At 57.7% G+C, this 25,816-nt stretch overlaps 1 protein-coding gene across 6 annotated transcripts; it reads right to left on the reverse strand.

The window, feature by feature from the left end:
• Positions 1-13,139: 13,139 nt before the first annotated feature.
• On the reverse strand, positions 13,140-19,442 carry LOC138824447 (zinc finger protein 202-like). Of its 6 annotated transcripts, none has more exons than XM_070018321.1 (7): positions 19,368-19,442; positions 17,533-18,022; positions 16,856-17,000; positions 16,496-16,584; positions 15,946-16,072; positions 15,385-15,492; positions 13,140-14,924 (listed from the first exon to the last, which is right to left on the reverse strand). In XM_070018321.1, exons 2-7 carry the CDS (start codon positions 17,926-17,928, stop codon positions 14,098-14,100), a joined length of 1,692 nt encoding a protein of 563 aa, XP_069874422.1. In that variant the 5' UTR covers positions 17,929-18,022; positions 19,368-19,442; the 3' UTR covers positions 13,140-14,097. The 6 variants fall into 6 exon arrangements, with proteins under 6 accessions (XP_069874422.1, XP_069874421.1, XP_069874423.1 ...); XM_070018320.1 differs by lacking the exon at positions 19,368-19,442 and adding an exon at positions 18,373-18,994; XM_070018322.1 differs by lacking the exon at positions 19,368-19,442 and having other exon boundaries at positions 16,856-16,982; positions 17,533-18,995.
• Positions 19,443-25,816: the final 6,374 nt, after the last annotated feature.

Below are 25,816 nucleotides of genomic sequence, written 5' to 3' on the forward strand. Positions count from 1 at the left end.
CACGTGCAGGGAGGGGGATGTGGGAAGGACAGCAATAATGAATCTGACCTGAAGGCTCACACAGGGGGATGGTACCACCAGGTACCAGGAGCCCTGTTACCCCTGACTGCTGGAGGGGGCGGGGCGGGGGACTGTGGGAGAGGCAGGTGGTCTCAGCCATGGGGTCCCCCTCTGGAAACCCAGAGAAATGCCAAGAGGAGCATTTGAAGATCAAGAGGTAGCTGAAGTCCGAGTCAAGACGGGAAGTGCAGCGACCTGCCTTTGCCATTCTGAGGAGACTTTGAACAGCAGGGCATCCCGCCGCCGCTGGACAGGGGAGGGAAGAAGGGTTTACACCATAGCCAGGAACACCGGGAATTAAGCCCCATGGGGTCTCCAGGCCGTTCCCTCATCCGGCCTGCCAGCCTGCTGTGCACTGCTGTCACAGCAAAGGATGCTGGGATGAGAACTGGAAACGGGGACCTGGTGATGGAACTATGCAGACCCTTCCTGGATTCACACGGGGGAACCCAATGGTGAGAGGATCAAGGCATCCAGCAGATGGCTTGCATTTCAGCCAGGATTCAGAGGCTCACGCCTGTAATCCTAGCTTTTCTAGAGGCTCTGATGGAAGACCAAAGCCAGGCCCGAAGCCCTGCACCCTTGGCTCACGCCTATAATCCCACCTGCTCAGGAGGCTGAGATTTGAGGATCAGGGTTCAAAGACAGCCCCAGCAAGAAAGTCCTTGAGACTCCTATCTTCAGCTCAAGGCTAGTGCTCTACCACTTGAGCCACAGCGCCACTTCTGGTTTTCTGGTGGTTTATTGGAGATAAGAGTCCCTGAGCTGGCTTTGAACTTTGATCCTCAGATCTCAGGTCTCTGGGATGACAGGCAGGAGCCACCAACGCCCAGCTGAGTATGAGATTCTTATGGGAATCACCAAAGAGTCCTTTAACTCTGTTTTCAATCATCAGGAAGTGACTAAAAACTTACCTAAGACAAAATAAAGATGACTTAGATTTTTTAAAAAGGCAACTGTACAGTCTAATTCACACTCCGGAGTTAAACGTTCTATCAAGAGTTCCAGGCATATTGCAAGTGTCATACAAGTGTTTATTATTATTATATTTGTAGCTTTTTTTTGGTTGTAGGGCTTGAGGACCTGGGCGCTGTCCCTGAGCTTTTTTCACTCAAGGCGAGCACGCTAGCACGTTGAGCCACAGCTCCACTTCTGCTTTTCTAGTCATTCACTGGAAATAAGAGTCTCACGGACATTTCTGCCTGGGCTGGCTTTGAACTGGGATCCTCAGATCTCAGCCTCCTGAGTAGCTAGGATTACAGATGTGAATACTAGCACCTGGTATTTATAACTTTTGTTGAGCTCTGAATTGTAGAGTGTCATACATACTACCTAATAAGTGTGTATTATTACTATTTGATAGACTGGTAGAAACTTTATTTTACTAGTTGATATTGATTATTACTAACAGTGAATAGCGATAGTGGCTGTTTTATTGGGAAACTGGAGCAGAGTAGCAAATGGGCAAGATCTGGGTTCAAACTCAAGGTTGTCTGATTTTCTCCTGCAGTAAAGTGTTCACCTCGGTCATGATCTTACCTCCCTCCTTTGTAGCAGAAGACTTTCTCTCCCAGAGGAGCAAATCCAACCTGACACTAAATGACAACTGCAGACACTTGACTTTGAGCAGAGAAGAATTCCTCAGTGCTTAAATAAGACACAAAATCCAGTGTGCTTAGCATCCTTAGTTTTAGGTTTCTCTCTCTCTCTCTCTCTCTCTCTCTCTCTCTCTCTCTCTCTCTCTCTCTCTCTCTCTCTCTCTCTCTCTCTTTCCCTCCCTCCCTCCCTTTCCCTCTCCCTTTCTCTCTCTCTCTTTCCCTCTACCTCCCTCCCTCTCCCTGCCTTTTTTTTCCCTCTCTCCCTTTTACTCCCTTTTCTCTCCCCCCTCCCTCCCTTCCTCACCTCCTTCCCCCACAGGAAGGAGACAGGATGACAGAGAACATGCTGGAAATGCATTCCAGGTGAAGTCATGGGCGTATTTTGCTTCGTGGTGTCCTGCAGACCGACCTCCTCCCCCTGATCAAGCCCCTGGCTCCGCCGGCTGGAGAGCGAGGGAGCGGAGCTGGGGCGCAGCTTTCGTAGAAGTTCCTGTAAGATGAGCGCCGCAGCTGCCACCCTGGAGAGCTTTATTTAGCTTCACTCAAAACAAGTCCCTCCCTGCCCTCCCTGCCACGCGTGCTTCCCACCGGGCCAGGGCGGAGGCGGGCAGCGCCGGCGGCGCAGGCTGCCCGGCGTCAGACCAGCCTCTGCAGCCGCGCAGAGAGGGCCGCGGTCCCTCACCTGCAGGACACCAGCTGCCGCTGGGCTCTCCCTGCTCGCCTCGGTCCTCCAGCACCTTTCCTGCCCCGCCCTGCCCAGCCTCAAGGCCATTGTGGCCTTGATCTTGCTATTCTTGTGTCTGCCCACAGAGGGAGACACTTCTTTCGTGGGTCCCAGATGTGAAGGAACAAAAGAGGGCGCACAGCCGCCCTGGGGAGCAGAGACCCTCAGCTTTTCAGGAAATCGGAGCACGAAGGAAAGGATGTGCAACTCTGGGAGCGGGTGGCATTATGCCAGGTTTACACAAGCACGGGCAACTCATCTTCCATCTTTCTTAAATCCCGCCAAGGTTTGCCTGCGCCGTGAGAACGTCGTTCTCATCCCACCTCCCAACATTTTTCAGCAGACATCTGGAAGGTTCTGCTCTGGGCCTGTCTTCCAGCCTGGGGATGAGCAGATCCTGCCCAGGGTGAGCGGGAGATTGCTGCCCTGCAGGGCACAGGGGCCCGGCTCATGAGCGTCTGGCTTCCTGGTCTCCTGGGTACCGCTTCTAACTACATCGCTTCCCTCGGTTGCCATGGAGATAGGGGTGTGGGCGCCCCCTGTTGGCCTGTGGAATAACACAGTCTTCATTGGCTTCATCTTCCCTCCCACCTCCTTCTCAGTCCTCCTAACTCCTACCTCAACTGTAGACACTCACACTTGTGTCAGAACAAGTTACCCGAATAGATTTGCCTTAAATATATCACAGAACAACAGAGAACAAACTGGTCCAGATGAAGTCATCTGTGCACGCCCAGCAGGAAGTTTGAAATACCCAAAGTACCATCAGATACGCTTTCCTACTTGAGTCTCAAGTTTACTTCATCTGTAGAAGGTGAAGTAAACGTCTCAGGCACTGGTCAAAAACAAAGAGAGCTAAAGACATGAGTGGGGCTCGTGTGTGATCACTGTGGTGTGCTGCTCACAGACGTGGGGCTCGTGCGTGATCACTGTGGTGTGCTGCTCACAGTGGGGCTCGTGTGTGATCACTGTGTGATGTGCTGCTCACAGACGTGAGGCTCGTGCGTGATCACTGTGGTGTGCTGCTCACAGCCGTGGACGCGTGACCGCTTGCTGATCCCAGCGCTCTGTGGGTTCTCGCAGGATGGAACAGAGGCAATGCGACCATCGCAGTGTGGGTCGCAAGCTTTCCCCCACAGTGTGGCGGTGATGTGCTCCGTCCCTCATCAACTGGCAATGTGTATGAACTGCACACCCGCCCCCGAGGGCCTGCTGAAAGAATATGCTTTGGTAAAAGGTGGAGGAGTGCCTTCTGATGCTCACACAAATCGGAACCGTTTTGGAAAGTTTTCACAGTGTGGCGATCACATTCTATCACGCACGCTGTCGAGAAGGACGCAGGCCTGCCACAGGGGCTCAGTGAGGACCACGTTCCCCGCACGTCCTCCGTGCCTCCAGACCAGCTTGTTCCACGCAGGCCCCCCCCCCCCATCACGGGTCACCGCCAGCATCCTCAGCCCGGACCCTGCCTGCGGCTGCCAGTTCATGTGTGGTCACTTAGCGGCCTACATCCGCCCGGCCATCACCCGAGGCCCAGCATGAGCTAACCATCCTCCCACCCCTCATGCATGCCACCAGAGCCCACCAGAAGCTAACGATCATTTCTGTTGAGTGCCAGCACACGATGCCACTTTGAACATTCGCATTTCCTCTCGTGAAGAAGGAAGCGGAGGGGCAGGTGGAGGAGGAGGAAGGCTCTTTGGCCAAGGGCGCAGGCAGGGAAGCAAGGCGGTAGGAGAAGCGGCTCTGTCTCGGAGCACCGAAGCTGTCAGGCTGACATAGCTAAGACAAATCTATTCGTGTCACTTGCTTCATCCTTCCTTGTGCTGCATCCCAAGGAAGGGAAGGAAGGAGGAGAAGAGGAGGGACGGGGGCCTGGGGCACAGTGCCAGTCCTGTGGTCTTCTCTTGGAGCAGGAACAGGAAGAACCAGGGGTGGCAGAAACAATCAGTGCAGGCTCCTCAAATAGTAAAACCCCAGGTTGTTCCGAGGGGAAAGTCTATGGTGCCACATCAAACGGAATTTGGAGAAGGAACGTTTCTGCTTTTCTAGTCTACCCTTCCCATGAATAAGAGGCACCTCCTTGAGCAAGTGGCTCCGTTACTTCCCTGGAAATGCTTTTCCTGTCTTTTTAAAAATGTTTCCTTTTAGCCGGGCGCTGGTGGCTCACGCCTGTAATCCTAGCTACTCAGGAGGCTGAGATCTGAGGATCGCGGTTCAAAGCCAGCCCGGGCAGGAGAGACCGTGAGACTCCTATCTCCAATAAACCACCAGAAAACCGGAAGTGGCGCTGTAGCTCAAGTGGTAGAGTGCTCGCCTTGAGCTGAAGAGCTGAGGGACAGCGCCCAGGCCCAGAGTTCAAGCCCCACGACCGACAAAAAAAAAAAAAAAATGTTTCCTTTTGCTCCACGCCTCCCTTTCTTTTGTGCTAGTACTGGGGCTTGAACTCAGGACCTTGCACTCTCACTTGGCGTGTAGGTTCAAGGACAGCGCCTACCGCTTCCAGCTTTTTGTCCACTCAGGCTGGCTTTGAACATCATTCTCAGATCTCAGCCCCCTGCTGGGCTAGGAGTATAGTTGTGTGTCACCAGGGCCTGGCTTCTGGAGATACCATGAGTGCAGTTCCTGTTTCAGATGATTTCTTGGCCCTTTCGGTTCTAGAATTCATTCATTGTTTATTCAATAGCAATCAGTATTGTCTGTTCAACTACATCCTGAACACAGTTCTTGGCACTGATACAATGTATGAGAAAGAATACTCACTCTCAAAGCAATTCATTCCCTAATGGTCACTCTTGATTTGATTGGATTGAGAGATGTCTAAAACACTCTACTGTAGATTGCTGATTGACATGTGGGTGAACCACTGAGGGAGTGGTCAGAGGTGATTGACGTGTAGGAGAGCCACTGAGAGCCTCCTGAATGTTGGTGGCACCATCTGGTAGGCTGCGGGCCCCAGATGGAATAGAACAGGAGCCTGTGCAGGTTTTCTTTTGGTCTGGGCTCCCTGGCCACTGGTTAAGCGCTGCCCTGCTTGGCCGAGCCGTCCCGGCTCCGCGCCGTGAGACCGCAAGCCTTCCCTTCCTTCATCTGTGTTGCTCAGGTGTTTTGTCCCAGCAATAAAAGTATAAGACCGCCTAGTGAAGAGGACAGGCCCCTGCGGTGACACAGGTCCCCGGGGACCGCGGGAGCACAGGGCAGGCCTGGAGAAGCCCGTCCCAGAGGTAACTCGAGTTGCTTTTGCTTGTAACTCAGAGATGCCAATAGCCAGTGATAGTGGGAAGGCAGAAGACTCGTGTCAGCTGCCAGGCGCTGCCAGCGTTCCTGGAGCTGGTTAGCAACCCCGGCCCGTAGGTCTCAGGGTGCGGAATGGGAAGAAATGCAGGCTCGGGGGCCCATGAACCCCCCAGGCCCACTAGGCAGTGGTGGGCGCCCGGAGCCAGGCCCTGGGCCGGAGGGCAGAGGCAAGGCCAGGAATCCGAGTCATGATGCCTGCCATCCCATGGCCGACCTGGTCGCGGAGCCTCCCGTCCTCAGAGCTGGCCTGGGCCTGGGCAGGGAGGGTGGGAGTCGCCACAGGACGACTGAGCACTGGGTCAGGATGGCGGAGGCATCAGAAGAGAGCCTGGTGGAGGGAGCCTTTGTGCTGCCTGTCCCCGAATGTTGTCTAACCCTGTGCTTCCTTGATGAGGCCTGGGCAGGGCAGACCAGTGTCCTAGACATTGTTTCAAGATGGACGTTGGAATCTGAGTGAGTAAAGCTTTGGCATGAAAGACGAAGAAAAAAAAAAGAAAGAAAACCCTTGGTGAGCGTTGATTGATCTGAGGCTCTCCGGGAATGGTGGGGTGGGGAGAGGAGGGCGGGGAGGGGGAGGGGTGGGGAGGGGGAGGGGGGGTCCCACATCTTGGCCTCCGTGAGTGGCCGGTGCTTTAGCTCCTGCTTGCAGACGTGTTATACATCAGACTTGCTGCTCCTGAACGCGTTTCCATGGCAACCTTCCCCAGCAGGCAAAGAGCAGCATGTTCAGACCCAACTGGGAGGCTATGAGATAAAAATAAATTCTGATGGATGTAGGAGGAGCCGCGGGCGCCTGCGACCCGGGGATGGCCTGGTAACAACACCAGACGGAGCGAACTTTCCTATTTCCCTTACCTGCCTTTTTTTTCTTTTTGCGGTCATGGGGCTTGAACTCTGGGCCTGGGCGCTGTCCCTCAGCTCTTCAGCTCAAGGCTAGCACTCTCCCACTTGAGCCACAGCGCACTTCCAGTTTTCTGGTGGTTTATTGGAGATCAGAGTCTCACAGACTTTCCTGCCTGGGCTGGCCTTGAACCTCGATCCTCAGATGTCAGTCTCCTGAGTAGGTGGGAGGGTGGCTCCATGGTGGAGCGCTCGCCTAGTGTGCGTGAAGCCTTGCGCTCGATGCCTCAGCGCCACAGACGCAGAAAACGCCGCAAGTGGAGCTGTGCGCCAAATGGTGGAGTGCTAGCCTTGAGCAAAGGAAGCTCAGGGTCAGCGCCCAGGTCCTGAGTTCAAGCCCCAGGACTGCTCCCCCTGCAGCCCCCAAAAGGAGGCAAGCATCTGTGCAGTGCAGGTTGTGGAGATGCGTGCGGCACAGCAACTGGGGAAACGCAGGCGTAGCCAGGGCCGGAGGATCGCATCCTCAACCTCCTCTCCCCGTCAGGAGCCCAGACCAGGGCACAGCACAGCTGGCACTGACCGGGGCCCCCAGTCCACATGAAACCCTAACTTCCTGGCAAGGTGGGATTCCGAGGCCGGGCTTTGCGGAGAAAATCAGGTTTAGATGAGGTCCTGGGGGAGGAGCCTCCCGATGACCGGGAGCTCCCCAAGAAAGACGCCGTCTCCACACTCACATCCGTGATAGCAGCTCCTCAGGAGGTGGAGAGCTGAGGATCCCGAGAATTCCACAAGACTCCACTTCCAAAATAACCAGCAAAAAGTAGAGTTGGAAGCATGGCTCAAGTGGCAAGCACCAGCCTGGCAAACCCGAGGCCCTGGGTTGGAAGTGAAGGTGTGGCTCAAGTGGTAGAGCTCTGGCCTGGCTTGAAAGAGCGAAGGCAAGAAGCAAATAAGGCTTGCGTTCATAAGCTTGGGGGGAAAGAGGGAAGGAGAGGAAGGAGAGAGATGGGAAGATGCAGAATTCGGACGCTTTTTGTCACCCCAAAGGAAGAGGCCACATGAGCAACAAGGGGGAAGTGGCCATCTGCAACCCTAGGAGAAAGAAGTCTCCAGAAACTAACCATGACTGTACCTTGTTGCCGGAATCCGAGCCTCCAGATGGGTGAGGAGATCATTTCTGTCGTTTTCAGCTGCTTTATTTTGGAGACATGGCTTGCTGTCCAGTCCGGGAGGCCGGTCTGGAGCCTCACAACCCCCTGCCTCTGCTGACTCCCGGCATGCACCGCCACACCCCCTGGAGGGGTCCAGGGCTTTCATGGCAGATGAGGCAGTAACTTGATCATCGCTTTCTCCTAGACGTGGTCCAGGGTCCCAGCATCACCAGGCGTGCTGAATGACATCTCCTACGTAGTCGCAAACCTGCCAAACCTTCCCGAGCAGCAGAGGGCTGAGGTGAAAGGCTCTTATCAATAATGCACCATCTTAGATGAACAAAGCTGGGCTAGGCAAAGATGTAGGCAGATGGACATCTTAGAAGTGGGAGTTAGAAAACATACTAACAAGGAGAGAAAGTCAAAAGGGTTTCTGAGTCCCAGGGTTCTCTGTGCATGGTTACCAGGTTGGCCCCACCTAGAAATAGAAGACCCTCGTCTCTCACATGGGCCTGGCGGCCCGTGTTCTCCCTTCCACTCCTTTCCTGAGCAGATCGGAGGCTGCCCCCACCATTCTATTAAAGGACTTACATGTAGCCTGTGCCCACATTCTGGGGAGACAGTCATCCGGCGGCGAGTGCGTGCGGGCGGGTGGAGCGCCGATCCAGGGCTCTTCCTGGGCAGAGATCAGCTGCGGGGAGGGGCATCTTGTTGCTGGATCTCCTGTCCATTTCCTGGCCCGGCCTGCTGTGTGCCTGTGGGCAGACTTCCTGTCTGCGGGCAGATGAGGCTCAGCTAGCGGAAAGGAGCGTGGAAAAAACCTACCAAAAGATGCATGGTTTATCTGCGTCCAAGACAAGCAAACAAATGAAAAACACCAAACCAACCAACCATAGGTGGCTTTTCTGCCTGCGCTGCACTGTGACCTGGCCAGCGTAGGCCCTGTGGAGGGCTGCACCGTGGCCTCAGGACTCGGCTTTGGATTTGTGGATCTGGGGATGCGTTTGCGTCTGTGGCGGGGAGGGGGGAGCAGGGGGGGCTGCGGCCTCCGGCAGCCCGGTGGCTCCTCACTAGGCTGCGTTCAATGCGGAGCTTCGAGGCTGTTTGGGGCCGATGGTGAGCAGGGATTGTTTAGACTCCACTCCATCCTGATGGGGATTCATTGTCTCCCTGATCCCAGGCCCGCCTCGCGGGATGATGCTGGGTGACAGCGCAGGCTCCATCTTAATTGTCTGACTGCCGCAGGCTGCAATCTTTGCATGTGAGGGCCGGGGCTCGCCGGCCTCTCTCCCTCCGAGCCGTGTGGGGAGGCCGGGGAGGCCAAAGCGGACCCCAGCAGAGCGGCCAGCCGAGGGGACAGGGGACCAGCGGAAAGGGACAGGGGACAATGCTGGGATGGAGAGGAGGAGTCAAACTCTGGCTCAGCACACGCGGCAGCGTGGGGCGCGTCCTCAGCGCTGCGCTACTTTACTAGAGACCAGGTGACGGGGGTCGCCCCCCCCCCGCTCTCTGGGGTTATCTGGGAAGGTCCTAAATGCTCCTGTGTGTCACTGCAAGCAAGAAGCAAAGGAGGGGCACCGCAGGGCAGGGCACGGGAAGAGGAGGCAGCCAGCACTGGGGCTGGAGGGGGGGGAGGGACAGACGCCCCCCCAGGCCCCCAGAGGGAGGGAGCTGGGGGGACCGGCTGCAGAACTGTGTTACCACAGAGGGTCTGACAGCTGATACAGATGCGGGCGACTCCACAGACCGCCGCTCCGAGACGAAGCCGCCCGCGTGCGTGGGTGAGGCCGCTGATACATGGAGCAGATGTCTGCAAGGATGGCAGAGGTTGCAGGAAACACTGAACCAGGCAGACAGGAGGCGGGAGGGGAAGGGAGGGGAGGGGAGGGGAGGGGAGGGGAGGGGAGGGGAGGGGAGGGGAGGGGAGGGGAGGGGAGGGGAGGGGAGGGGAGGAGAAGGGAGGGGAGGGGAGGCTGCCCAGCCCAGCACTCTGGCCCGGCCTCTGAGCCTCCGATGAGCATCTCTGGGTGCTGAGGCAGCCTCCCAATCCATTCCAAATCGGATTTTTTTAATGCCTTAATTAGACTTTGCTGAAACCATGCTTTTTGCTTTTCCTCCCGCAGTCTGAGCTCCAGTCCTGAAATGGCCCCTGGGTTCACATCCGTGGGTTTCTCATGCATTTCTTCTGCCTGTGTCATGCGGGTGTTGACGGCTGGCGAGTTCCATGACCTGCAGTTGTTGGCATTGGATTTGAGATGGCAGAACGGGGCGGGCCGCTGGCGCGCCTGCCTCCTCCAGCCCCGCCCCGCGCTGGAGCTCCTGAGGCTGAGGACGCTTGAGAAGGCCATCGGGGATGCTTGCAGGTCCTGACCTGGGCCTCCCACCAGCTAGCCGGCGAGAGGCGGTCTGGTGAGCTTTAACGCCAGGCTGGTCATGAGCTCCGTCCTTCCGGCCTTGGCCGCCACGCAGCTGGACGGCAGGCATGAGCCGCTGGCCCCGGGCTGTGTTGGATTCTGAATCTGCAGAGTCTGGATGTTTGTAATGGTGACCACTTCTCTGGTTGTTTTTGATTCTCTCCTGTGAACCGAGAAGCCTTTACTCTTCTAAAATGTTATTCTGTAGCATCCTTACTTTCAGATTACCTATGTATCTATTGTCCCAACAGATGATAAGCTCTTCGTATATTCAAGATCTTTGTTTACAAATTTTTAGTGCCCACCTTAACTCTCCTCCTGGACATTTAATAAATTCATGTCTGGGACTCCGAAGATGCTGGCAAAAGGTCGCCACCTGGTGTCCGGAGTGAGGGAGGGGGATCGGAGGCAGTGGACTCACTCTGAGGTTTTTTTTTCCTTTTTGGTCTGGTCGTGGGGCTTGAACTCTGGGCCTGGGCGCTGTCCCTCAGCTCTTCAGCTCAAGGCTAGCACTCTACCACGTGAGCCACAGCGCCACTTCCGGCTTTTTTTTCTTTTTGCTTATGTGGTGCTGAGGAATCAAACCCAGGGCCTCATGCATGCAAGGCAAGCGCTCTACCACTGAGCCACCTTCCCAGCCCCTGAGGTTTTTCTTATATATGACTTTTAAATTACAGCCCAGATTACTTTAAGCTTTCTATATTTACTTTCCTGTTTTGACACTTACCATTTTGAGTGGCGAGACTTTTAACTTCTTCAGCAATTATTTACATTTCTAAAGCTGAGCGTTACAGCCAAGGCGGTCAGTGCTGAGGATCCCGAGGTGGATTCCAGGCCCCGGAGGCTCTTGTGGGCTTGCAAGGTGGACAGGAGGCAGCTGTCCATCCATCCATCCTCCCATCCGTTCACTCGTTTACTGTTCAATACCTACTCCTGAGCATTCGCTGTGTGCCGGACCTAACAGCCAGGATGGGAAGATGGGTGCTCCGAAGCTTGCTGCTCAAAGCAAAGACCGGCCTTAGCTATGTCTGAGTGCACGCCCCTGCAGAGCAGGCCAGGGGAGCCCCGGACTTCACTGGGCTTCACACACAACAAGATGGTTCTACATAATTTTTTTCATCAAACAGCAATGCTTCTGTTTAACACCTTAACGATAAAACTACCTTAAAAAATGAAAAAAAAAAATTTTCACCATAGCCAAGTTATGGAAACAGCCCAGACCACCCTACAATGGAAGAGCGGATCAAGAAAATGTGATTATGTATGCACACAGGCAACACATACACATAAATGCGTGCGAGTGTGTATCTATATATATGTGTGTGTGTGTGTATGTACATATATATATATATGTATGTATATATACATATAGGTGAGAGTGGGGGCAGACAGCAGAATTGGCACGAGAAAAGGCCACAAAGCGGAGTGTGTGTGCCATCCTGAGCATGTGGGAGAGTCAGAGCCTGGTTTAATGTTTTAAGGAAGTGAAGGTCTGATTCAAGCGGTAGAGCATCAGTCCTGAGCAAAAAAGTTGTGAGGATGATAAGCCCTGAGCTTATCACACGTGAGGAAGGAGGTGGAGGGGGAGGAGGGGGGAGAAGGGGGGGAGGGCGTCACTCACCGGGGACGCGCATGACCCCAGAGTGGCCCAGAGTCCTGAGCGCCCTGCAGAACCCACACAGTGTCGGCACTCCCGTGCGGGAGGCGTGCGAGGAGGAGGCCGAGGTGGGTGGGACAGGTCACGGACAGGTAAGTGGAGGAAGGGAGAGGGAAGAGTGTGGCACAAATCGCCGGCTTGCGCTGCGCAGCCTCCCAGCTCGGGTGCGACCAGGGCTCTGGTCTGGCAGACCCTCGTGCCCGCACTAGACATCTTTGTACTTGCACCTCTTGCAAGTTTGGCGCAGCGCCAGGAAGCTTTCAAACACGGGATGCCAGACATCTCCCCATTGCCACCCAGAACCTGGACCTGCAGACCCCCAGTCACAGCAGCCAGGGAGTCTCTGGTAAGCCCTCTAGTGGTGAGTTCTTAAACTACACGTTTGACCAAGCGGGGATCCTGCTTCATTTTCTCAAGGGCTCCGGGAGCCTGGGGCTTTGGTCCCAATACCAAGATTGGCTTCTTAGTGATCTACAAGTGTCCACATTTTACCCACAGAAGCCTTAGAAGTGCGAAGTAACCCATGTGCCCCAGGTTGCCCATAACAGAGGCAGGATTTGCACACAGCTGCAGATGCCTGCCCAGGGCCTGTGTGGGTTTAATGCCATGCAGGGCACACAGCAGGTGTCCACGGATGCTTAGCAAATACATGGATGCACCCAGGTCTGCTTTGGGATACACACACGCACACACATACACGCATGCACACACGCACGCACACACACACACAGGCTGACTCCATCTCTTGGCATTTCTGGTAGTACTTGCTCAGAGATTGAGTGATTCTTTGCCGGTCTATGCTGGTCTAATGCCCTTGTCAATTTTAATTCTGAGATGGGCAGGGGAGCACATTCCTGCAACCTCCTACTTGGGAGACTGAGAAAGACGGTCTCAGAGATGAACCTGATTTCTAAGGAAATCAACATTGATGTTGTTGCTCAACACAACTGTTGCTCCTTTGCTATGTCAGGTCCCTGCCCCGCTGCTGCAGACACGGGAGATGACACACCCTTCCGGAAGCGAAACTCCAGCGGGTCAGAGAGAGGACGGAGATCTAGTGTCTGCATCTGAGACCTTGTCGGGGAAGTGAGGGTGGAGATACTGGTGTTCCAACCAACCAGGCCGGCCCTGGCCCTTCCCTTTGGCGCTGGGACATCTCAGGGCAGACTGCGCACCGTGCTGTGTGGACCTGCGCCTGCTTAGCAGATACTTCCCTAGCCAAAGGCAAGGCTCACGTCTTAACGTGCATTACGGACTCCCAACTGTCACTGTGCTGGTGGAACATTCTGGACTCCAGATCTATTTGTAAGGAGGAGGGGCTTCATACGCCTCAGGATAGGAAGGCCTGGAAAGTGAGTGGACAAAATGGAAAGCACCAGAAAACGAGCTCACGTGGCTGTGAGGATCACTTTATTTCACATGTATTTCCGCAAGGGCTGCGGCTGCCTGGTGTTCAAACGCGGCCCGCGCCTCCCACCACGACAGACTTTCCTTAGTGGACTGCTCGGACGCATGTGGCACGCACGGGGCCCCGGACTGTGGAACAGGTTAAAAGAAGCGGGGCACAGGAGCCGGCCCTGAGGAGCACCCCGCGCCCTCCACGCAGGTGGCTCCCCGGCCACCCTCCCCTCATGCCCACGGGCGCGCGGGCTGCCCTGAGGCACTGCTTGGTTCTACAGAAAACTGAAGTCACGAAGCAAAAGCCAGCCACACACAGACGTGGGAAAACCCTTCACCCCTGCGAGCGTCGGGCCGAGGCCGGAGGAGGGGAGGCAGGCAGGCCCGCCTGTGTGGCCGACAGCAGCTAGAACAAGACAGCTGATCAAAGAGGCTGCTGACGAGCCCCCCTCAGGCCTCCCCGCTCCCAGCACCACGACAAGACAAGAGCGGGGCCAGAGGGATGGCGGTGCCGTGTGGCGAGGTGGTGGGGCACTGAGCGAGCGTCCGTGCGGAGCTCAGGGCTGTGTGCTTTAAGAAAGCTGCAGGTGCAGCCGACCCAGCCAGCCAGCCAGCCATCCAGCCAGACCCCATCCATCCATCCATCCATCCATCCATCCAGCCCCCAGCCATCCATCCATCCAGCCAGCCCCCAGCCAGCCAGCCAGACCCCAGCCAGCCAGGCCCCGCCGCCGGCCGCTGTGGGTGGCGCTGAGGCTCCGCGGCTGGCCCGCTCGGCGTGGCAACACACCCCTATCACTATCGCCGCAGCTATCACTGCCTGACCATCTGACCCAACCCTAGGGACCGTCACCTGTCACCTGTGTTCAGGGTGTGCTTGGCGGGGGTGGGAGGTGAGGGGTGCTGGTGGGGAGGGGTGCAGAATCGCAGCAGGTGGAGTCCATTTGCAGAGGGGGGGCTAGGTCTTCTCCTCGTGGGTCCTCCGGTGGCGGTTCAGGTGGTACTTCCTGCTGAAGCCCTTCCCGCAGGCCGGGCAGGGGAAGCGCCGCTCCTCGGCGTCGCTGTGCTGGCTGAGGCTGAGCTCCCTGACCACCGCGTGCACCTCTCTGTGGGCCAGGAAGCTCCGGTGGTCCCCGAACTCCTCCCGGCACTCGCAGCAGACGTAGGGCTTGTCCCGGTGGGTGGCCTGGTGGCACACCAGCACGGACTTCTGGCCGAAGCTCTTGCCGCAGGTGGCGCAGTGGAAGGGCCTCTCCCCCGTGTGCGTCCGCCGGTGCCTGGCCAGGTCCGAGGCCCAGCGGAAGCACTTCCCGCAGTCCCCGCACGCGTAGGGCCTCTCCTTGCGGCCCGCGGCCTCCTCCCCGCGCCTCCGCGGCGGCGGGCGCTTGTGCGCGCGTCTGTGCACCTTCTGGTGTCGGGCCAGGTGTGTGCTCCGCGTGTAGCTCTTCCCGCACTCCACACACTTGTAGGGCCTCTCGCCCGTGTGAGTTCTCAGGTGTCTGATGACGTGCGAGTTGCACCTGAAGCTTTTCCCGCACACGGGACAGCCACGGCCCTGCTCCGACACGGGGGGCGCGGGCGTGTCTTCAAGACTCGTGACCCCACTTACTTGAGAATTTCTCCCCCCGAGTCTCCATTTGTGAAGTCTATCCCTGCTGTCCTCAACTACCACTTCGCAGTCTGGAGTCCGGGGGGCCTCCTGGTCTCCCCGGGCGGGCCCGCCTGTGTCCTCCGCGCTCCCGCCCTCCTGTGCTGCACACTCAGGCTCATCTCCGCTTCTGTCTCCTACAGAAGAGTGAGGGGAGAAAAGCAGGCATTACACCGGCTCGCGCAGCGCTCTCCACACGAGGTGCTCGAAGGGTACTGGGGGGAAGGGACTGCAGAAGGCACCACCAGCCCCACGCAGCCTGTCCCAGCAGTGCCTGTCCCGTCGCCAACGTCAGCAGGGACACACGTAAAGGTTTCAGCAGCGAAGGGCAGAGCCGATTCCAGGCTAGTCGTGATTCTTTCTGCACCGCCTGGCAGTGCGTGTGTGTGTGTGTGGGGGGGGGTGAAGAGGACAATGGCAGGAATGACAGACTTCTTAGAAGCAATGAACCTGGTGTCCCAGTGCATACCCGTAATCCCAGTGTGGGGACCACGAAATGGTAAGACCTCGACTCAAACAGAAAACACAACAATCCCGAAACAGCCCGAGACACAAAAACAACGGGTGCGAGGCCCAGGGCAGTGCCCCACTCCTCACCCATGTAGGTGAAGCTCAGAATCTCCGGCTCCTCCAGCTCCTGGTCATCTGGGACCTGCGGCTCCCCCTCTCCCAGTGCGGTGTCCTGGAGTCTGGGGATCGGAAACGCTGCTCGAGAGAGGGGAGAGGAATCCCGAGTGAGCCCGAAGGACCCTGGTCACTGCAGCCGGTCAGTCAGATCTCTGGTCTCTTCAGCCCGAGCGCCCAGGCTGAGGAGCATCTCTTGCCTGCAGATCTTGCTCCTCCCCCACGCCGAGGAAAGCGGGTTAGCCCGTCTCTCCTCTCCCGGTCTCTATGCTCAGACTCTAGCCTAGCCTCCAGCTCCTATGAGGATCCACCTGCCTTCCCAATCGTTTTCCGTGGAAGCAGGCTCTTCAGCTAATCATTCCTTTGATCTCATTGGTATGAGAAATCTTAAGTTCAGTGCTTATAATTGCTCACATGACCCCAAATTTCCATTAAAGACCTTTGCTTGGCTATGCCAGAGTAACCCCAACTTTCCAATGAAGACCTCTGCTCAGGGCAGGCTGGAGACAGAGGGAGCCGCGGGGAGCTGCTTACACAGCGAGACCACGATGCCGCAGTCCTCTTCCAGCACGTACTCGCCGTAGAACTCCTGCGTGGGCTCCAGGTCTCCCCACTGCTCCTGGGACAGGTACACGGCCACATCCTTGAAGGTGGCCAGCCCCTGGAACAACACACGCGGCCCACTCAGAACCTGACACGTCAGGCAGCCTCCTGCTCTCCACCACGGAGCCACGCGGCTCCCTTGCCCCACCCGGCGCCTTCAGGGACGCCCAGGCCCTGCGCGCACTACTCCACAAGGCTGCCCTCCCCCAGGGCCTGTGCCTGAAGCAATTCTACCTTCCTGTCTTCAGGTTTTCCTCTCTGGGCATCCCTGTGTCACATCCCTGTGGAACCCTGCTCAGTGCTGTCACTCAGTCTGTCTCGGCAGTGCCGCCAGCCCTCCCTACAAACAGCTAGTGTTAGCTGTAAAGACAGAGCGCTGCCCGGCTTCGCTGGCTCTAAGCACATACAGAGTTCACACGGAGCGGCGCAGCCCACCCCGGCCTCTCGGCACACGGCAAGGCACGAAGGGGGGAGGACGCACCTGAGAGAGCGCGGCGAGGAGGGCGGCCATGCTGGGGTCTCCCAGGCCCCTCTCCACGGGAGGGCCCGGCTCCTGGGGCGCTGGCACCTCTAAGAAGAAAAGGCGGCAGAGATCAGCGACACAGTGCAAAGCCGAGCACTGCCCCAAACTCCCTCTGAGGGGAACCCCGACACCCCAGTGCCACCACCTACACAACCAGCAGAGTGATGAGCACAAATTACAGCCCCGCGCTGTGAAGCCAGCCCGCTCGGGGGCCTCCCAGCCAGTGTCCAGATTTCTTCCCACCACCGCCTCCCAGCCTCGGAAACAGAACAGCCCCTCCCGCCCGGGAGCACCCTCCCGCCCGCCCAGGCTGCCCACCGCTCTCTTGTGGGGGCGGCAGCCCCTCTTCACGGCATGGGCTCCGCTGCTCGGCTGCCCCCTGGTCTGGACTCTGGATGGCGCTCTGTGCTGGGCACACCGTCTCTTCCGACAGGACCTCCTGGCCCTGAACATGGACAGTCACCTGGGGACGAGCCCAACTTCCAGTGACCACGCGGTCAGAAGGAAACTTCCGGTCATTTCAGAAGCTGCTCAAGCAAAAGCTCCCGGGGGGGCGGGGACAGGGCTCTGGCTGCCCAGGCCACCCCACCCAGATGGGCAGAGGAACCACCACTACTCTGCTCTCCTCACCCCTGCTCCCACATCCCAGCTCACCGTGAGGCCCCCCTCCCACCTCACCCCAGCCTTCACCGCGTCCCGCCGCCCTCCTGGATGGCAGGTCCCGAGGCTGAGGGTTTGGGATAAACTTTGATGGAAGTCACAAAACCCCCCTCCCAGGAAGCCAAAGAAAGAAATGCAAAGACCAAGGAAGACCCTCAGTGAGCCCCAAGCAGGCGTTCCAAACCCCAGCAAGTCTCGATGACAGGCGCGCTCGCACAGCCCTTCCCAGGGCTCCGGGATTAAGAAGAGCCCCGGGCAGAGCCCGTAACACCGGAAGGCAAGACACGAGGCCCTGCGCCCGCCGCGCCACACAGGTCAGGACTCCCCCTCCTCACCCACCGCCTTGGGCTCCTGGGTTGTTTCTGCAAACCCTCCACGAGGGTGACTGCCTCCTCTCCGCTTTCTGGCCGCTGGCCCCGCACCCAGCTCTGCAGGTCTCCGGGCAGCACCGTGAGGAACTGCTCCAGCACAAGCAGCTCCAGGATCTGCTCTTTCGTCCGCCGTTCGGGCCTCAGCCACTGGCGACAAAGTTCCCTGAGTCTGGTGAGCGCTTCCCGGGGGCTGGCGGCTTCCTGGTAGCGGAAGCAGCGGAAGTTCTGGTAGGAGGTCTCCAGCACAGGCTCCTCCCGCCGCGACGCAGGCCCGCAAGCCAAGTCATCTTCCAGTTTCACCATCAGAATCCCCTCTTCCTCCCACAGCTCCTGCTCCTCCGGCTCCAAGGCTGCGGCCATCTCCCAGCTGCAGGGGCTTCACACCATCGACAGCTCACACGGGCAGTGCCCCTCGGCCCAGCCTGGACACCGCGGAAGGGCTGCCCCAAGGGACCTGGGACAGAGAAAGAAAGATGAACAAGAGCAAACGCCGGAAGCGAAGCAAGGCATCAAGAGTTCTGACTTTAACTGTAGTCCTTTACACACACAACTTCACACGACTACCCTGGCCCCCAGCCCAATCTCCACGACCACACCATGGGAGGAGCTACCCGGGGTGGGGTGATCATGACTGAACTGTGGCCCTGTACCGCCTGGCCTAGGCCCGGCATGGTCCGCCATCATCTCTTGCCTGGACCAGTGCCCCACGGGCTCGCGTGCCCACGGGAGCACTCAACTGGCCAGGAGAACGCTCACAGCAGACGGCTAACCAATGTGCTTCTGACCGTGGTCTGTTACACTCACCATGGGTTCAGATGCGCCAGAATGCACATTCTAAGACACCACAGGCCAGCGCTACCCTCTCCAGACCAGAATCCCTGCAGTCCCGCAGGACTGCAGCCACAAGACTCCCTGTGAAGCTTCTGCCCTGCGTCCTTCTACAGTCGCGAGGCACATAAAGGTGAGCAACAGTGAGAGTAAAGGGAGGGAGGAGTCTTCAGAGGGGGAGGATGGGAAGCGGGCGAGGGCTGGCGGGGTTAACGGCCCCGGCCCAGGTCCCCAAAGAGGCACATTCTAGCTCCAGATCTCCGGGTCTCACAGACAGCGCCGGGCAGCGCGGCCGACCGCCTGGCCCAGTCCGCCGGGCCCCCGGCTGCGCAGAGGCCAGGCCCGGGGAGGCCGCCTTGCAGGGCGGTCGGTCCTACTCTAGGTCTCTCTCCAGTGTCCGTCCTCTGAAAGGCTCCGCGGCCCCACGCACGAGGTCGGGCCAGGCTGGAGGCCCGGAGGCGCGGGGCCGCGGACATCTGCCTCCCCCGGGCCTCAGCCCTCGGCGCACACGGCAGCGCCACAGGCAGCGACGCTGGCGACCAAGCCGGCCCGGCGCTCCCCGCGCGCGGCCCTCGGCGCAGCCCTGCCACCCCGGCTGCCGGGGCCCCGCCGCCTTCGGAAGTAGTTCCGGGGTCGGGGCCGGGGAAGGGGCCGCACGGCCGGCCACGTCCCCGGCGGCCTCCGCTGCGCCCGGGGCCCGCGAGCCTCCCCGTCCCGGCGGGCCGTCGGGGCCGGGGCCGGGGGTGAGGGGTCCCGGGGTCGGGGGTCAGCGCCCCCGCGGAAGCCGCGGCGGGGCCGGGGCCGGGGGTGAGGGGTCCCGGGGTCGGGGGTCAGCGCCCCCGCGGAAGCCGCGGCGGGGCCGAGGCCGGGGCCCGACGTCGGTCGGCGCCGCCCCCGCCTCGGTTCCCGGCCGCCGCGCCCCGTCGGCCGCGAGGGCCGGCGCCTCCCGCCTCGCTCCCGCCCGGACTCACGGCTCCCGCGGCTGCGGCGGCTCCGCCCCGCCCGGCCAATCCTCCCCCGACGGCCCCGACGGCCCCGCGGAACCCGAGCGGCGCGGGCGCCCGGCGCGTCGGAACACGTGGGGCCTATGCGCCCGGAACCGGAAGCCGCCGCTCGCCCCGCCTCCCGGCCGCCCCGGGGCCTCTCTAGGCCGCGGGAGGGCGGCTCCGCTCGGTGACCCGCGGAGGGGCGGGGCCCGCTGGGTGCGCTCCCCGCGAAGTCGGTCGCGGACCCCGGCCTCGCGGCTCCCGGCGCCGGGGCCGGCGGCCAGGCGGGGCGGGCGGGGACGCGGGGCGCTCACAGCGCGCACGCGCAGAGCACGGGCGCGGGGAGGCCGCCGCTGCCCGTCTGCTCGTCGGTCTGTCCGTCTGCTCGTCGGTCTGCCTGTCTGCTCATCTGCTTGTCGGTCTGCCTGTCCGTCTGTCTCTCTGCTTCTCTGCCTGTCTGTCCGTCCCTCCGTCCGCCTGTCTGCTGCCGGCTTGCTCACTCACCACAGCGCTGCAGGTCTTCTTAGCATTTAGGATTTGCCCAGAAATTCCCATCCTGAGCCCGCGGTCCGGGACCCCACGTGGGGGGGCTGCTCTTAGAGGGGACCCCACAGCCCCCCCATCCGCGGCGGCCCTCCGCGCTTCGGCGGTGGCTTTGGTGAGATGGCGACCTCTTCCTCCCAGCGGCGCTGTGCCCGGCCGCGGCCGGCGTCTCGGATCCTCGTCCTAAATTGCGCCCAGCTTGTAACCTGAGTAACACCGTTGTTCGGGGAAATGGGTATTTTGTCTGTCTTGTTTCAAATGTAGAGGAAGCTCAGGGAAAGGGCAGTTGGGGCTCGCCCCATTTCCTCCGACAGGTGCTGCTGGTGCTGTTCTGGGTGGCCTCTGCTTTGTGCCTCTTTCCTCGGGGTCGCACCAGTGACACTTCTGCTCCTCTCTGACAATTTCTGTTACTCTTGTCCCTTAAGTCACCTTTTCTAGTTGCCACGTGCTAGCCTTCCCTTCTCACCCATGTCTTGTCTGTCGACAAGAATCTATTCATCATGACTTGAATGATGCTATTAACCCTTCCTGGTCGAGAGAGTGTGTCAGGATTTCTCTTGAGAGGTAGAACCAATAAAGTCTAGAGATGAATAAAAAATAGTATTATGGAAGCTGGCTTATGCTATCATAAAGGCTGAGATATGCCGAGATCTGCCCTCATCAAGCGGAGGAGCAGGAAGTTGGTGACACAACTCAGCCCCAGGCCGGAAGCCTGGGAGCCGGGAAGCAGGGAAGGGAAGGTGCTAATCATTGAGTTCTGGCCTGTGGGGGTCAGAGAAGCAGGTGTTCCAGGACCTGGAGGGCGAAGGTCAGAGAAGCAGGTGTTGGGTATCTGGAGGGCCGGAGGGATGGGTCCCAGCTGGAGGGGGCGGGTTTGCCCTCCCTCTCGGGATGTGTGGGAGTCCCAGTTCTGGAAAGTGGACCCTGGACCGTTGAGGAGAAGGGAGCTTCGGGGTGAGGACGCAGGCCGGCCGCCAGGAAAAGCCCTGCCACCCCTCTCCTGAGCAGTCCTGGGAGACGCCCCCGAAGGCTTCTCCCGAGTGTCAGGTCGCTGGGGGAAGCAGGCAGCCAGGAAGATGGCAGGCTGCGAGGGGAAAGCAGGCTGCTTCCAAGAAAGACCACGTCCCACCAAAAACACCATCTGAGTCAGCCATGGTTCCAGGGCACTGGCCTAAGACGGCGCCGACTGGCCACACAAGCTAAGAGCCCCAACTCCCCACTCACTACAAGTGCTGCTTTTACCTCGCCTGTAAAAGCTCTGCTGCAGCTACACTCAGGGCGACCTCTCTGATCCTGACCAGGGAGCTCGCCTGGGAGCGAACCCCAATAAACTTCCCTGTCAACCTTTTTATTTCTCTCCGTGTGGTCCTTTTCCCACCTAAAACGTTAACTCACCACTTCCCAGGGCTGCTCCTCCTGGGGGTTATCAGTGGTCTGTTTACAGTGAGGATTTCTTCCTAGGAGTAGAAAACCTTCAGGCCCAGTTCAGGCCCAGCAGAGGGGCTGGTGCGTGGAGCCTTGGTGTCTTTCGCCAGACCTTTCCACAAGGAACTCTCAGAGGACGGCAGCCTGGGACTCATGCAGATCCCTCCCAAAACCTGCCAGGCTGCCACCCTCATCCCCCTAAGGACAGCCCATTGTCATTCCTGCGAACCACTTCCATACGCTTTCAACCCCAGAAAATGGAACTTTTGTTGTAGAGCTTGGACTCAGGGCCTGGCGCTGTCCCTGGCCATTTTTGCTCAAGGCTAGCGCTCTACCACTTTGAGCTACAGATCCACTGCTGGTTTTCAAGGGGTTCATTGGAGCTAAGAGACTCATGAACTTTCCCGCCTGGGCTGGCTTCGAATCGAATCCTCAGAACGCAGCCTCGTGAGTAGCTGGGGTTATTTTTACTTTGTCACTTGGCTTTGTGCATGGTGTGCACCCTATTGGAAGTGGTTTTTTTTTTTTTTTTTTAAATTTTAAACCGTGTATTTCTCTCCAACTTGCAGTCCACTACTTCTCTCTTCACACCTTTCCCAGCTGACCTCTGTATGTTTGTCCCCATTACTGATTAAATAGTTGTTACTGATTAAATAGTTGTTAAAGATATTGCAGCCAAGCCTCTGCATGCAGTCCAGGATAAACACAGGGCTGCCGAAATGGTCCCTAAAAGTGACCACTGTTCACTTCCATAAACATCTGCTCTGCAGAACTTAAGCCTCCTGTCCCCTCAACAGTTTCCAAGAAAACCAAGCTTAGACTCCGCCCACCCATGGCAGGCTCAAGGTCCAACAGAAGAAATCTCTTTGGTAGGGCCTAGAAGGTTCTTTCCTTTTTTTTTTGGTCCGGTCGTGGGGCCTGAACTCTGGGCCTGGGCGCTGTCCCTCAGCTCTTCAGCTCAAGGCTAGCATTCTACCACTTGAGCCACAGTGCCACTTCCGGCTTTTTCCTTTTTGCTTATGTGGTGCTGAGGAATCGAACCCAGGGCCTCATGCATGCAAGGCAAGTGCTCTTCCACTGAGCCACCTTCCCAGCCCTGGAAGGTTCTTTCCCATTAAGCATCTAAAGTCTTGTCAAAAATAAAAACAAATGAAGCCGGGCGCTGGTGGCTCACGCCTGTAATCCTAGCTACTCAGGGGGCTGAGATCTGAGGATCGCAGTTCAAAGTCAGCCTGGGCAGGAAAGACTGAGACTCCTATCTCCAATAAACCATCAGAAAACCGGAAGTGGCGCTGTAGCTCAAGTGGTAGAGCGCTCGCCTTGAGCTGAAGAGCTGAGGGACAGCACCCAGGCCCAGAGTTCAAGCCCCACAACCGACCAAAAAAACAAATGAAATAAACCATATTCATAGTTATGGACATTTGGCTTTCCAATATTTGACCCCCAAGGGAACCACTCATTAAAAAATAATCCATGTCTCAAGGAAGAAATGTCTAGGCAGTTTTCAACTTTGCAATTGTTTTCATGCAAACGTTATTCTTAGAAAGGGAAGTGGAGAGAATCTCAGTGTTGTGAAACGTGCCGGGTGGTTAGAGGAGCGGGCTGTGGAGCGTGGGGAGGGCCGGGCTGGCGCTGGCGGGAGGAGGAAGGCCGCCAGGGCTCGAGCCCGGACTTCTCCTGGGTGGATTTGTGTCCTGCCTGAGGGGGGTCGAGTCCTGAAACTCGGCTGGAAGAAGCTGCAGTGCTGGAAACTTCTGGGAACTGCCTCCCCACAGCTGCAGGCAGATTGTCCTTGGCTGAGCCGAGTGGCCCCAGGGTCTCAGCTGTGGGCTGTGGGCAAGGAGGCTGCGGAGGGCTGTTTTCAATGCTAGACCTAAAAGAAACGTCAACCCTGCCTAAGAGACAGCGGGCGTGGGTAGAACTTCGCAGGAGATTAGACTGAACAACAGTTATTTTGTGAGAGTCGTGTGTGTGTGTGTGTGTGTGTGTGTGTGTGTGTGTGTGTGTGTGTGAATTGTGGGGCTTGAACCCGGGGCCTGGGTGCTGTCCCTGTGCTGTTTGTGCCCAAGACTGGCGCTCTACCACTTGAGACACAGCAGTTTTCAGAGAGTTTATTGGAGATAAGAGTCATATGGACTTTCCTTTCGCAGGCTGGCTTTGAACCATGATACTCAAATCTCAGCCTCCTGAGTAGTTTGGATTAGAAGTGTGAACTGCTGGTGCCCAGCCTAGAGTGTGTGTGCGCGTGTGTGTGTGTGCGCGTGCGCGTGCACACGTGTGTGCACACTGGTAGTGGGGCTTGAACTCAGGGCTTGGGCACTGTCCCTGACCTTTTTTCAAAGTTAGTGCTCTAACACTTGAGCCCCAGCTCTACTCTGGCTTTTTTCTGGTTGATTGGAGAAGTGTCTATTTGAATTCTAACAACTTTCACAACTCTTCACCCCTATCCACCTTGAGGGGAAGGTAGAAAAAGAAATCCAGAGCTTTCCAACTGGAAAGCCACCTGGATGGCTTCAATGGATCTCTGTTACCTGGCTGTCTAAGATTCACTGGACCACTGTGGCAAGTTCATTTTCTAACTCCTTAAGCCTTTGTGAACAAGACCCAGCCCCACCCACTTCCAGGTGAAAATTCCCCAGAGAGCTGCTGCTGCTCACCGCCTCACACATCTCCACCAACGCTGATACCTGGGAGAGTTTTGTTTTCTTTGGCAGATATTCACACCAACTTTGGCCCCAGCGCTTTAGAGTTTCATCTTGTGCTTGTACAATGTGATCCGTGTTCTCCGCATCGTCTCCCCCATCAGCCTGAAGGGGCCGGGAGTCGCCTACGCCACTGGGAATGCTGCAAAGCAAACCCCAGTTCCTTCCCACACACAAAGCGTGGCACAGAATCTTGGGGCACCCTGTCACAGGCGGGAAAGATCTAGCCATTCATGGCGCCGTGGCCAAGGCTCGCCCGGGGATTTATTTTCGGGCTAAAGTTTGCGAAGCACTATTTTAGCTTTGGATGAAGCTTGATCTCACCAACAACACAGCCAGTACTTGTCACTGATTGAGACAATTGAGAAAACAGAAACATATTGGCTTGCTGCTTAAAGCTCTGTTCTAAACCACGCACTGGTGGCTCATGCCTGTCATCCTAGCTACTCTGAGATCTGAGGCTCTTGGTTCAAAGCCAGGTCGGGCAGGAAAGGCCGAGACTCTTATCTCTAATTAAACTGGAAGTAGAGCTGTGGCTCAAAGTGGTAGAACGCTAGCCTTCAGCAAAAGAGCTCTGGGACGGTGCCCAGGGCTCTAAGTTCAAGCCCCATGACTGACCAAAAAAAAAAAAAAGCTCTGTTCTAGTTTGTGGAACACGATCAAAGCTCAGTGAAACTGATTCTCGCTCACTCAAGCTCCAGCCTGCCGCCCAGCTGCCCATTTCCAGAATTCCCAGGATTTTCCTCTGGTTGGGCTTTGACGTTTCTATTCTGCATTCATTGGCCTTCAGGGCCAGCTACCCTTGAGCCGCGCCTGCTTCTGTCAGTCTCTGACGGGTCCGTGCGCCCCGCCGCGTGCTCTTCCCGCCGGTGCCCGTCCTGGCCCGGCGCGTTTGCAGAGTTCCAGCACGTGGAGCACAGCGTGTGCTGTCAGGCACTGCAGGAGCCCACGAGCCGCGTGACTCCGGCCCTCACCGCAGGATGACGCCACCTGGGTCTGCCTGAGAACCTCAGACCCCCAAGGAGACGCGTTCTTTCTATGGGGCCGTTGGATAGAAGTCATTGCTGTTTGTGCTTGCTTCGTGGGATGGCAGGCTCCTTAGCGGTGTAGGACAAGTGTCTCTTGCTGTTCTCTTGCACAGTCGTGACTCCCCGTCCTGTTCCGATGGAGACCTTGGAATCTGGCAGCGTGGCTTGCTGCTGATTTCTACCTCTTGTGCACACAGGCTTCCTTTCCAGCATCAGGTCTTGGTCCTCCCCGTTTGGCTCAGGTAGCTACCCGGCTCTCGGTCTCGTCTTTAGCATCATCTCCACAGAGGAGGCTTCCCTAACAACCTTATTTAACCCTAAAACTCATCCTGTGCACCCTCTCTTCCTTTACAACCATGACCAACGCCGCACGATGGCCAATGCCAACTCTGCCCTCCGGCTGCGGGAGGCTCCCGCCCGGGGTGACTATCAATGATCACTCCAGCTCCAGTCTCTTCCCAAGCTCCAAATTATGACCCAGCGGACGACTTACATCACGCATCTCACAGGGACCTCCAGTTCGTTTAGTCCACCACTAACTCGGCCCTCTTGTGTTTCTTGGCTTATCAATAATCTCCTTTTCTCAAGTACAGAGGGAGACATGATGCATCTGGAGCTGCATCTCTTTGTGCCTCACCTACCTGCTGACCACACTCTTCCTTCATCTGATGAAGAGAGGGCAAACCTTGGTGTCTTTGTCGTGGGAGAGTCCACACGACACAGTACAGCCAACAGA

This window comes from Dipodomys merriami, unplaced genomic scaffold (genome assembly GCF_024711535.1).
Source record: "Dipodomys merriami isolate MVZ:Mamm:240054 unplaced genomic scaffold, mDipMer1.0.p SCAF_129, whole genome shotgun sequence".
Taxonomy (NCBI): domain Eukaryota; kingdom Metazoa; phylum Chordata; class Mammalia; order Rodentia; family Heteromyidae; genus Dipodomys; species Dipodomys merriami.

Coding starts and splice junctions, on each gene's coding strand:
- LOC138824447 (XM_070018321.1), bottom strand. CDS start 17,928: ATGGCCGCAGCCTTGGAGCCGGAGGAGCAGGAGCTGTGGGAGGAAGAG. Junction 16,073..16,495: donor TCCTCGCCGCGCTCTCTCAG/GTGCGTCCTCCC, acceptor GTGTTGTTCCAG/GGGCTGGCCACCTTCAAGGA. Junction 15,493..15,945: donor CGGCATCGTGGTCTCGCTGT/GTAAGCAGCTCC, acceptor TCTCTCGAGCAG/CGTTTCCGATCCCCAGACTC.